Consider the following 13,400-nt stretch of genomic DNA (forward strand, 5'->3'; position numbering starts at 1 on the left):
GCACCCAGGTTCGTCGTTGAGTACACCATCGCAGGCGCTCCTGTCTCTGATGCAGCGCCAAGGGTAACCGCAGCTATGGTCTCTGAGCTGATAGTCCATGCTGCTGCAAACGTCACTGTGCGGCTGGTCCCAGCGGAGGTTCGAGTCCTCCCTCGGGCACGGGTGTGTGTGTTTGTCCTTAGGATAATTTAGGTTAAGTAGTGTGTAAGCTTAGGGACTGATGACCTTAGCAGTTAAGTCCCATAAGATTTAACGCACATTTGAACATTTTTTGCAAACGTCGTCGAACTGTTCGTGCAGATGGTTGTTGTCTTGCAAACGTACCCATCTGTTGACTCAGGGATCGAGACGTGGCTGCACGATCCGTTACAGCCATGCGGATAAGATTCCTGTCACCTCGACTGTTAGTGATACGAGGCCGTTGGGATCCAGCACGGCGTTCCGTATTACACTCCTGACCCAACCGATTCCATATTCCGCTAACAGTCATTGGATCTCGACCAACGCAAGCACTAATGTCGCGATACCATAATCTGCAATCGCGATAGGCTACAATCCGACCTTTATCAAAGTCGGAAACGTGATGGTACGCATTTCTCCTCCTTACACGAGGCATCACAACAAAGTTTCACCAGGCAACGCCGGTCAACTGCTGTTTGTGTATGAGAAATCGGTTGGAAACTTTCCTCATGTCAGCACGTTGTAGGTGTCGCCAGCGGTGCCAACCTTGTGTGAATGCTCTGAAAACTAATCATTTGCATGTCACAGCATCTTCTTCCTGTCGGTTAAATTTCGCGTCTGTAGCACGTCATCTTCGTGGTGTAGCAATTTTAATGGCCACTAGTGTAGATGTAGAGGAATGCCTATTGGACGTGAATAACCAGTTTCCTTTCTGTCTCGGAGGCGAAACGTGTAATATAGAAGTGTGAAAGGGAATGAGGAAGATCCCCACCCACTTCCTGTGTTTGTTCCTATGGGCACCCTCTCTCCCTTCTCTCCCCCTTCCCTCCCTCCTCCCTTTTCCCCCCCTCCTCCCCTGGGCTTCCACTACCCTATACCTTCATTCCTCCCACCATCTCCTCTGCCATTGGCATCTTTGCTCTCCCCTCTCCCTCCCCCACCACCTTCTTCCCCTCCTGGAAGGTCCCCGGACTCGCACACGTTTCCGTGGACATTCGCGCCGGAGATCATCGCCATCGTTTTAGTGTATGTGCCGTCGTGTTTGTGCCTCAGTGGTTTTCGCCACCTATGCTCCATCGTTCACGTGTCGTCTCCATCATCAGTGTCCGTGTGCAGGGCCATCAGTTTCTTTAGGTGTCTTCGCGTGCGAACGGCTACGTGTTATTTGTTCTCTATGTCTACTGTTTTTTGCCCTCCACTTTGTTCTATATACTCTGTGTCTCCATTGTATTTTCTTTGTAAACCTTGTGGCTGAAGAGGAGCGTAGTGTGCTGCTGCCAGCCCACCTATATGTAACGTGTTAAATAACAATAAAGAAAAAAAATGAGGAAGAGAGAATGAGGAGGAGGTGTCGGTTGCAGGATGCTGTGCTGGCTGCTGGTGTTGGTGGCGCCGGCGGTGCTGGCGGCGCCCTACGTGCGGGACGAGTCTGCCGTGGCCTGGGGGCGGCCGCCCGGCGCGGAAGCCTGGCAGCAGCGCCTGCCGCCCGGCCACAAGGCGGACGACGACGACGTCCACACAGGTGCGACACTTCAAGCCCCATTTATCAGTTCCGATACTTGTGCACTGGTACACGTTGTAACGATTTCAACAGCGTTACTGCATTGGTACACAACATAACAGCACAACTGAGACGTTCAGATCAAAAAGGGGATGTTGTTGTTGTTGTGGTCTTCAGTCCTGAGACTGGTTTGATGCAGCTCTCCATGCTACTCTATCCTGTGCAAGCTTTTTCATCTCCAAGTACCTACTGCAGCCTACATCCTTCTGAATCTGCTTAGTGTATTCATCTCTTGGTCTCCCTCTACGATTTTTACCCTCCACGCTGCCCTCCAGTACTAAATTGGTGATCCCTTGATGCCTCAAAACATGTCCTACCAACTGATCCCTTCTTCTAGTCAAGTTGTGCCACAAACTCCTCTTCTCCCCAATTCTGTTCAATACCTCCTCATTAGTTATGTGATCTACCCATCTAATCTTCAGCATTCTTCTGTAGCACCACATTTCGAAAGCTTCTATTCTCTTCTTGTCTGAACTATTTGTCCACGTTTCACTTCCATATATGGCTACACCCCATACAAATACTTTCAGAAACGACTTCCTGAGATTTAAATCTAAACTCGATGTTAACAAATTTCTCTTCTTCAGAAACGATTCCTTGCCATTGCCAGTCTACTACTTCGACCATCATCAGTTATTTTGCTCCTCAAATAGCAAAACTCATTTACTACTTTAAGTGTCTCATTTCCTAATCTAATTCCGGCAGCATCACCCGATTTAATTCGACTACAGTCCATTATCCTCGTTTTGCTTTTGTTGATGTTTATCTTATATCCTCCTTTCAAGACATTGTCCATTCCGTTCAACTGCTCTTCCAGGTCCTTTGCTGTCTCTGACAGAATTACAATGTCATCGGCGAACCTCAAAGTTTTTATCTCTTCTCCTTGGATTTTAATACCTACTCCGAATTTTTCTTTTGTTTCCTTTACTGCTTGCTCAATATACAGATTGAATAACATAGGGGATAGGCTACAACCATGTCTCACTCCCTTCCCAACCACTTCTTCCCTTTCATGCCCCTCGACTCTTATAACTGCCATCTGGTTTCTGTACAAATTGTAAATAGCCTTTCGCTCCCTGTATTTTACCCCTGCCACTTTCAGAATTTGAAAGAGAGTATTCCACAGAGCATTGTCAAAAGCTTTCTCTAAGTCTACAAATGCTAGAAACGTAGGTTTGCCTTTCCTTAATCTATTTTCTAAGATAAGTCGTAGGGTCAGTATTGCCTCACGTGTTCCAGCATTTCTGTGGAATCCAAACTGATCTTCCCCGAGGTCGGCTTCTATCAATTTTTCCATTCGTCTGTAGAGAATTCGTGTTAATATTTTTCAGCCGTGGCTTATTAAACTGATAGTTCGGTAATTTTCACATCTGTCCACACCTGCTTTCTTTGGGATTGGAATTATTATATTCTTCTTGAAGTCTGAGGGTATTTCGCCTGTCTCATACCTCTTGCTCACTAAATGGTAGAGTTTTCTTAGGCCTGGCTCTCCCAAGGCTGTCATTAGTTCTAATGGGATGTTGTCTACTCCCGGGGCCTTGTTTCGACTTAGATTTTTGAGTGCTCTGTCAAACTCTTCAGGCAGTATCATATCTCCCATTTCATCTTCATCTACATTCTCATCCATTTCTATAATATTGTCCTCAAGAACATCGCCCTTGTATAGACATTCTATATACTCCTTCCACCTTTCTGCTTTCCCTTCTTTGCTTAGTACTGTCTTTCCATCTGTGATCTTGATATTCCTGCAAGTAGTCCTCTTTTCTCCAAAGGTCTCTTAATTTTCCTGTAGGCAGTATCTATCTTACCCTTAGTGATTTGTGCCTCTACATCCTGACATTTGTCCTCTAGCCATCCCTGGTTAGCCATTTTGCACTTCCTGTCGATCTAATTTTTGAGACGTTTGTATTCCTTTTTGCCTGCTTCATTTACTGCATTTTTGTATTTTCTCCTTTCATCAATTAAATTCAATATCTCTTCTGTAACCTAAGGATTTCTATTAGCCCTCGTCTTTTTACCTACTTGATCCTCTGATACCTTCACTATTTCATCTCTCAAAGCTACCCATTCTTCTACTACTGTATTTATTTCCCCCATTCTTGTCAATCGTCCCCTAATGCTCTCCCCGAAGCTCTCTACAACCTGTGGTTCTTTTAGTTTATTCAGGTCCCATCTCCTCAATATCCCACCTTTTTGCAATTTCTTCAGTTTTAATCTACAGTTCATAACCAATAGATTGTGGTCAGAGTCCACATCTGGTTAATAAACTAATATTATAGTTGTCATGCCAGTTCCTTATAATAATAATAATTTGAGCACGCAAGTACCCATCCTGTCCATCATTGTTGGGCATATTGTTGAATTCTGTCAACAATAGTTCCTTCTGAGCAATGAGAACTTCACAAAACATTTATGCCGGCATCTGTAAACAGATATTAGCGTATTATTAACTCATATACTAGGCGGATAACATATTTTTACCGATTTCCCGTATTACAACTAAAACATAAATTTCAACTTTGCGTCCATGAAAGGAATTTATAGTTACATTTTAGTACAATGTTTCTACACAACTTGCCTCTGCTACAGAATATTACATTATGTGCAGAGAATTCAAACAATGTACATTGGATGACTATTTACCTGCAATCTTTTCCTGTTTCCCTCCTAGGAACAATGTTTCCTTTCCAGTTGGCATGATCCAAGCGCTTGACCTTGTCTTGGGTAATCACATTCCTCTTCCACAATTCGGGGCATCTTTTCTTTCTTCTAAATTCATGTAAATCGTCTTCGGACTCGTCTGACTGTTCCGTTACCGAAGCCATTTGCAAATCTCACAGCTGATTACTGCAAACCGCTACATTGCTGCCCTCACGCCTCACGTTCTTTCTTGTAATATAGGGACTTGTCTCTGTGACAAGTCCTCTTTCTGCACGAAACGTAATTTCAACACTGATTTTGACAGGGAAAAATCACTGAACAAGTCCCATTTTAGAACCAAAAGATGCGGAATCGTGTGAAAATACCAAATACAGTAATAACTCATATACCCCAAAAATGATGACAAGTCCCGTTTCTGACCTCGACGCCTCAGTTGTGACGACATTAAGGACTATACGAGCTTTCAGTACATGTGCAAGAATGCTATTACGCACCCTAAGCCACTTGGCGTTTTGATATGCCATGGAGTGCAATAATCAAGCTTTCTTGCATACCATAGTTTCCTTGAAGCCAGCTTTAGCTTGCAGATACAAGTGAATTAGCATCTTACACCGATGGCTAATGCGTTGCTATATGAATGTTAAAAGCAGTCTGAAGAAACTGTGATGCCACCGTTCTCAAACTGGGATACCCCAGAGAGCCTAGGCTGTGCGTTTACAGGCAGAAGCTCCATTCTGGAAAACGACCAGTTCCCACTACGCGTAACATTTAAGGGTTTGGCGATGTTGCTTAAATTATGCGCCATGTATAAAAGAATAGATTCACGTCAGACATGACTCATAATTAAAATACGTACTCGTCTGTTAATAATCTATAGGGTAGCCAGTGTGGGGTTTGTCAACCCTTATCTGGCGCATCCCCAGGTGGCGGATATGGGAATGCTCGGTAGATATGCCGGGTAAGTGGGAAATAAAATACCAGGCGTGGACCTAAATGACAACCAGAATCTATGTTGCGTCTGACTTGGTATAAGCTGCGGTATGGTCGGCGTCTGTTCACCAGGAGGTGCTGTTAACATGCTCCAGGAACTCACAATCCCTGGTTCTACACAACTAGCAATGCTAGACAATTGATGACAAGCAAACGTGACTCGTACAAGTAATGACAAAATTACCCCTGGTGGGCAATCCACCCTCTCAAAAGTGGCAACCAAGCATTCGGATTCTGGGGAGCTTGAACTTATACGAGAGAGCAAGTCGGAGTGCTCTGGTAAACTTCCACGAAAAACACACACGTATATGGACACTTTCAATATTCAGACACTTATTTAAGCAGGAAAATTACACGACCTCACAACAGCACTCACGAAGCAGAAAATTCAAATTCTCACCTTGCAAGAAGCACGCTATACAGATTCAGAAACGATAGACTACTATAATTACAGACTCTTCAAAAGTGGAATAAACAAGAAAATTGGCAAAGGAGTAGCACTATTTGGAATGGCCTTTACCGAAGACAAAAAAGTTCTGGACTCAGTAACAGATGTGAAATGCATCAACAATCAACTAATGACCCTACAAATCAAACACACAAACAAAAACCACACCTTTATTTATGTACATGTACCAACAAATGGTGATAATAAAAATACCCTAAAAAAACAAAGATTCTGGGAAGAACTTGAAAGAGAGATGGCCAAAATTACAAAAGATGATGCGAAAATTCTACTCGGTAACTTCAGTCCACAAATTGCCAGAGAACAAGAGAACACAGATACAAAAGATAGTAGGAAGCTACCCAGCACACAAATTTACCAATAGAAATGACACGCGACTCATTTAATTACGCTAACAAAACAACCTAGAAATCATGTCAACCTCACTTCGGAAACACCCCAAAAAACAAAAAACGTGGCGATCACGTATCCATCATTTCGGAGAATTTCAAACTGATCATATTGCAATGTCATGTGCCTACCAAAAAGAAATTCACGATGTGCAAGTTTGCGAAGGATCATTATTTAACCAGAATAAAAATTAAATTCACACCCAAGAGGAAATTCGAAAGAAAAACACCACTGATCCCAAAATTTGACCTACACCAAAACAAAGACTCCAAAACCACTGAAAAATAGGAAGAACAACACGCGGAAATTTGGGAGAAATTTTAAACTAAAATCATCAAAACAGTAAAAGATCTGATCAATCTTCACAAAAAACCAAAACACCCTTGGTGGAATTAAGAATGCGAGAACGCACTAGAAGAAAGGAGAATGGCATTTCAGAATTACAATTGCAACAAATCAGAAGAAACACTGAAGAAATTTTTCGAAATGCGCGGATAGACTTGTAAGATTTTAAGGCAAATTAAACGAAAATATGTGAGTGAGCAACTGCAGTCAATCGAAGAAAACTTCAAAAACTACAACACACTCGATTTCTATAAGAGCTTCGCAAACCCGATCAAAGGGTACCCACTACAAAACCTTTGCTTTCGAAAACAAGATTGTAAATTGGTCCTTACAAATAAAGAAAATTGCCAAGTACTAGCCACGTACTTTTCACAGCTTTTAAATTTTCCGGAACCCAAAGAGAGATTCCCTAAAGTTCAGCCAGTAATATCACCACATAACTCGTCACCACCAACACAAGAAGAAATTAATGCTCACATCAAGAAACTTAAAAGCAATAAAGCATCAGGGGAGGACGGAATTGTAGCAGCACTCTTGAAAAATTTAGGCCCAAATTCACTCAAAAAAAATTCTCAAATAATCCAAAACCTCTGACAAACCGAAAAAATCCCGGGTGACTGGAAGATTGCTCTGATTCAACCACTACATAAGAAAGGTAATAAATGAGATGTAAACAACTATAGGGGGATCTCTCTATTACCAGTCACCTACAGATTTATATCAGCCTGTCTCTTGAATAGAACACAACAGCAATTAGAACCCAAAGTAGCACAATATCAAGCAGGATTCAGGCCCAACAGATCATGTCCGGAGCAAATTTCCAACCTCAAACCATAATCAAAATGTGAGTTCTCAGACAAAAACCTGTAGTATGCGCACTTGTAGATTTTAAAAAAGCATACGATTCAATAGATAGGCCCTAACTATTCCAAATTTTAGAAGCAAGGGGATTAGACCCCGCAACACGAGAAATCACTAAACAGACACTAATGGGCACCAAATCTAAATTTATGGTGGAGATCTCTGAACTCTTCGACATTGAAACAGATGTGATACAAGATGATGGACGCTCTCCTATTCTGCTCAACGTAGTTCTAGATAAAGTTATGGAAGAATTGGAAAAATAAATCAAGAAATTTGGGGTTTGGAAGTCAATCCAACTGGTCGTTGCCAAAAACAACCTCTACATACTATATCTTGCATTTGCAGACGACTTGGCGATGCTAACAGAGGATGAGTAGACTGCAGTTAAACAGCTGGAAATACTCAAAGAATGTGCATAAAAAGTAGGTTTACACATTTCTTTTGAGAAAACTGAATTCTTTTGTTCAAAAACAGAAATTGCAAGCCTGAAAACAAAATATGTTAAATTAAGGGGGTCCCATACTTTAAATACCTTGGAGACTTCATCGAACCGACAGGCGTTGAAAAAATCTCACAGCAACATCACCTCCAAAAAATTAAAAAAAGGATTATGGTTAACGCAAAACCTCTACAAGAAAAAAATCAATTGTAAGAGGGGCAAAAATTCGACACTAGAATTCTGTCATAAAACCAGCAATCCTCTACGCAAGTGAAACACTAACCCGTAACAGAAAACAACAACTTGAAGCCATAAAAAAATAAGAGGGCAAGACCATCAGGAAAATTCTAGGAGGAAGACATTCCCAAGACGGTTATAGGCTACAATCAATTAAAACAATAGAAAGTTTTCAAACACCGAAATCGATATTAGTAAAAGGCTAATGAAATTCTTTGGTCATCTCAGCCGACTACCAGAAAATCGATTGACGAAAATAATAGTAGATTATGTAACCTCACTTAAGAATTCCACTCCTTGACTAGATGAAATTAGAAAGGACCTAAATATAGCAAACACAAGACTACCCGAAATTCTAGAAAGAGACACCTTCAGACACAAAGTAGACAAATGGGAAGTTATATCAGAGCAACGAAAAGAAAAACAGTAAAGCGTAAACAAGCCTCTTCGGAAAGAATGAAAGCCTATTGGAAGAACAAGAAGAACTCAAAGAAAAATTGATCGACTTATTTGCTTAACGTCTTCCATTTCTGGGGAGAATTCGCCAATAATAATAATATACAGGGTAGATATAATTAAACTACTGGAGCCAATGTAGACGGAAAACTATTTACCGGTGGCATACCCAACTTTATAGGAATAATGTTCAAACTGTGTGTTGCAGGATTTGCGTTGTTAATAGTGTTATTGTCATGATTTGCCGTTTGGCGCCGGTACTGGTGACGCAGGGTTGAAACAAAAGCATCGGTGTGCATTACAGTTGCAGACAGTGTATATGGATCTCGACAAGGTAGCAGGACTTCATTAGTAAAGCTGTTTTATCAAAACAACAGCTGCTGCTCTTCGCGAGTACCGCTGCATTAAAGGAATATGGGATTGAACAACATGATTCGGAAGTTCGAATCCACTGGCGATTTGGGAGAGGCCGATGGTCAATTGCGCCACAAATTGGTGAAGAAACTACTGCTGCCACGGCTGAGAATACTGGACGCAATATGCGATCTTCGAGTAGTGCACATGCTGTTTCTCGATAGCTAAACATTCCATGATCCACCATTCCAAGAGTGCTGCGAACAGTTGTGAAATGGTATCTCTAGTGCGGTTCCAGACTGTCGTGGATGCAGATAGTAGTCACACTGCACAACATTTGCATTCTGAGACATAACATGGTACGCAATTTACACATGTTACCCTCTCCTGTGGAAATTAATATATGTTCCTTTCAATGATTTATCAGTTATTTCTCTTCCGCATGTCCTAACGAATGTTTCTATAAAATTTCATTATCTTGCGATCACTCGTCTTTCATGGGGGTCTCTCATTACTTGTTTTAATTGTAACGGCCCTGTACTACGTGCATTGAAAATAGTAGGACATTCCTTTCAAAGAAATAAGAAGAAAAGTTTCTATTACGGCAGGCAAGGAAATGCAAAGTTGCAACGTCACACTTACTTTATCAGCTGTACCACTTTTTCATTACACTTGTCATTTTCTGTGTCTTGTATTTTGTTCACATCTCACACAAAGTGTTAAAAGTTACGACCATAAGCCTGAATATACGCTTACACGTACTACCACAGTGAGTTTCTAACACACCTGAATGTATCCGGTACAACGCATATTGCCTCACTTACTGTCATAACTCATGCTAAAAGGAATTGATCATCTTCGATAGGTCTTCGTGGAACTGTATATCTGACGTAATTCCATATAAAAAGAGTCCAGTGAGGTGAGTCTTAAGGCCAATGAATTTCACCACACCGACCATCAATGTGCACATATCAAAAACAGTTTTGCATCGCCCCGGTTCCCAGAACTACTGAAGACAGACGTTGACTGTGGATACTGTCACAGACGCAGTCCCTTTGACTGTTCAGAGATGTCACTAAACCCGCCCAGAGATGTAAGCAACCAGGCATGTGCAGTGCCTATTAGACGGAGGGGGTCCGACAGCCGATCAGTTCCAGTCATTCCACCAGGAAGGAAGTACACGGCTCGTGTTGTCTGTAGTTCAACCATGCCTAGACGGTCAATACCGCCGTTCGATCGCGTCCGCATTGTTGCTTTATGCTAGGAAGGGCTCTCAACAAGGGAAGTGTACAGACGTCTCGGAGTGAAGCAAAGCGATGTTGATCGGACATGGAGTAGATACAGGAAGACAGGAACTATCGATGAGATGCCTCGCTCAGGCCGCCAAAGGGCTACTGCTGCAGTGGATGACCGCTACCTACGGACTACGGCTCGGAGGAAACATGTAAAATAATGCATTTCGTGTAACCACAGGAAGTAGTGTTACGACTCAAACTGTGCACAGTAGGCTGCATGATGCGCAACTTCACTCCCGACGTCCATGGCGAGGTCCATCTTCGCAACCACGTCACCATGCAGTGCGGGACAGATGGGCCCAACAACATGCCGCATGGACTGCTCAGGATTGGCATCACGTTCTCTTCACCGATGAGTGTCACATATGCCAGACCATCGTCGGAGACGTGTTTGGAGGCAACTCGGTCAGGCTGCCGTAGCCACACTGTCCAAAGAGTGCAGCAAAGTGTACGTTCCCTGATCTTTTGGGGTGGCATTATGTGGGGCCGACGTACGCCGCTGGTGGTCATGGAAGGCGCCGTAACGGCTGTACGATTCGTGAATGCCATCCTACGACCGATAGTACAACCATATCGGCAGCATATTGGCGAGGCATTCGTCTTCATGGACGACAGTTCGCGTCCCTATCGTGAACATCTTGTGAATGACTTCCTTCAGGATAACGAAATCGCTCGACTGGAGTGTCCAGCATGTTCTCCACACATGAACCCTATCGAACATGCCTGGGATAGATGGGAAATGGCTGTTTATGGACGACGTGGCCCACCAACCACTCTGAGGGATCTACGCCTAATCGCCGTTGAGAAGTGGGACAATCTGGACCAACAGTACCTTGATGAACTTGTGGATTGTATGCCACGACGAATACAGGCATGTATCAAAGCAAGAGGACATGCTACTGGGTATTAGAGGTACCGGTGCGTACAGCAGTCTCGACCACCACCTTTGAAGGTCTCGCTGTATGGTGGTACAACATGCAATGAGTGGTTTTCATGAGCAACAAAAAGGGCGGAAATGACGTTTATGCTGATCTCTACTCCAATTTTCTGTACAGGTTCCGGAACTCTCAGAACCGATGTGGTGCAAAACTTTTTTGATGTGTGTACATCAAGCATCTCTCGGGCATGCACACTGAATTGTACAATAGGGTTCTCGTGCATAGTGTACACGCCTCATAGGTGATCCTACAAATGGTAATACGTCATCTGAATAATCATGAAAAACATAAAAAGCAAATGTGGAAATGAAACTGTATTCATATTTAGCTGTCACATAACTTGGAAACTAAAACGAGCGGGGTGGCGAAGCCGTAAGACGTTGGATTCGCTTTCGCGAGAACGAGAGTTCAAACCTCCGTCGTCCGACCATCCGGATTTAGGTTTTCAGTGTTTTTCCTGAATCACTTAACGCAACAACGTGATGATTCCTTTGAAAAGGACACTGCCGATTTCCTTCTCTTTTCTTCCCCAGTCCGAGTTTGTGTTCGAACTCTTATGACCTCGTAATTCAAGGGACGTTAAACATTAAGTTTCCATCCTTTTTGGAAACTAAGCATTTATGCACCAAAACTGATACAGGGTTTTCATATTATTTTTGCATGAGTAATTCAGTTACTCACTGTTTTTATATAACCCTGAATGTAAAACACTTGAATGATAATGTTATTGGTTTTCAGAAGCTGCAGAATCTTCTCTTACAGACTACGGCACAAACAGCTCCCATACTGTGAGAGATCACAGTTTAGTCTGTCCTTTGTTAACTGCTGTATTGCGATAGCATGATTTGTTCAGAATAGCACATCGCTTCAGTGTTAAAATGTTTTAAGAACAAACACCCTACCTACACAGAGCACATCGTAAGCACTACAGACTTGATTGACGTGCTCCAGTTTCTTGAACATGGGTTGTACTGGGGAGAAAAACTGGTAAGCAAACGTCTTATCTCAGAGATTAAGAATGCATTAAAAGGTTCTGACGTTGAGGACATCGATCGAACAATTTCAAAGGCGTCCTGAAAGCAAACACATTACTGCGCTTAGGATTTCCGATCGATGTGTTGAAAGAATCCTGAAATATGGGCTCCATTCAGGCAAACTGATGTTGACAATAAGGCAGACGAAATAGCGAAACCTTCTACCTCTTTGTCAGTGAGATCGGCAACACGTTTCCTCAAGCAGCTGTTGCGTTGTCTAGTGATAGGGTAATTCTAGTGATGGGGTAATTTTCCACTTTTGTTGCAGTTTATACATAAAAAACACTTTCGATACTGAGTTGCAGATAAGCTTCTCGTATGTCACTAACGTACGTTGCAGAATCCCTGCCTAACTGCAGTCGTAAATTCGGATACATCCTTTTAAACGAAGAAAGTCTAAATACGACCTCTAAAAGATATTGTGACAGGCTATAAAATTTTGAAGCGTAAGTTGGAAATAATTATTTAAATAAAATGAATTTTTAATACGCCACTTTCTGAACTCGGACTAGAAAGTATAAAATAATTTCTCCTAGGCGCATACAGTTTCGTAACTCCATACAGTAATCTCCAAAATTTGTGATAGTAAATTTTTAATACCTATGAAAATACTCGTACGATTTAAAACGACAAACGTGGAGCGCAAGCAATTGGTAAATAGTAAGGAGGTGAACTATTCATGCATCAGTTAGTAAATGGTGTTACATTAAGGCGGTTGACTATTCATGTATCAATTATGTATTGCATACGCCTCACGTTTTCGTTTTAAATCTTACAGGTATTTTCATAACCATTGAAAATTCACTAATTTTGAGGACTGTCTGTATGGGGTTATTTAAGTAGTTATTTTCTGCTTTTTAGTCTTGTATCTGTGAAATGTTTCAATCAATTTCAAACATTTTGATGATATTACAACAGAGGCATGTGACAAATTTCAGGTTTATTTCAGTTTCTTTTCACCTGATTCAATCAATATATTGGTTCCTCATGCGTATATCCACCAAAAATGCCAAGAAGGTAAAAATTAGAGGACTTGGAGCTTACACGCAGCCTTACCAGCAATCGTTCTTTCCACAAACTTTTCGCGACTGGAATAGAAAAAGGGGAGAATGGCACACAATGTACCCTCCGTCACACACTTGGCAAAAAAGCGGGTTAATATTACATTGTCATCCATTTCCGAGCTATGT

The 13,400-nt window shown here is 42.1% G+C and overlaps 1 protein-coding gene across 1 annotated transcript in view; it reads left to right on the forward strand.

Moving 5' to 3' along the window:
- The window catches only part of LOC124722984, a 272,606-nt gene that overhangs the window by 237,748 nt on the left and 21,458 nt on the right, over nucleotides 1-13,400 (forward strand). The window contains exon 2 of the mRNA XM_047248153.1: nucleotides 1,542-1,702. Within this exon, the coding sequence (XP_047104109.1) occupies nucleotides 1,543-1,702 (160 nt within the window). The 5' untranslated portion in view covers nucleotide 1,542. The remainder of the gene's footprint in view (nucleotides 1-1,541; nucleotides 1,703-13,400) is intronic.

Source organism: Schistocerca piceifrons, chromosome X (genome assembly GCF_021461385.2).
Source record: "Schistocerca piceifrons isolate TAMUIC-IGC-003096 chromosome X, iqSchPice1.1, whole genome shotgun sequence".
Classification (NCBI taxonomy): domain Eukaryota; kingdom Metazoa; phylum Arthropoda; class Insecta; order Orthoptera; family Acrididae; genus Schistocerca; species Schistocerca piceifrons.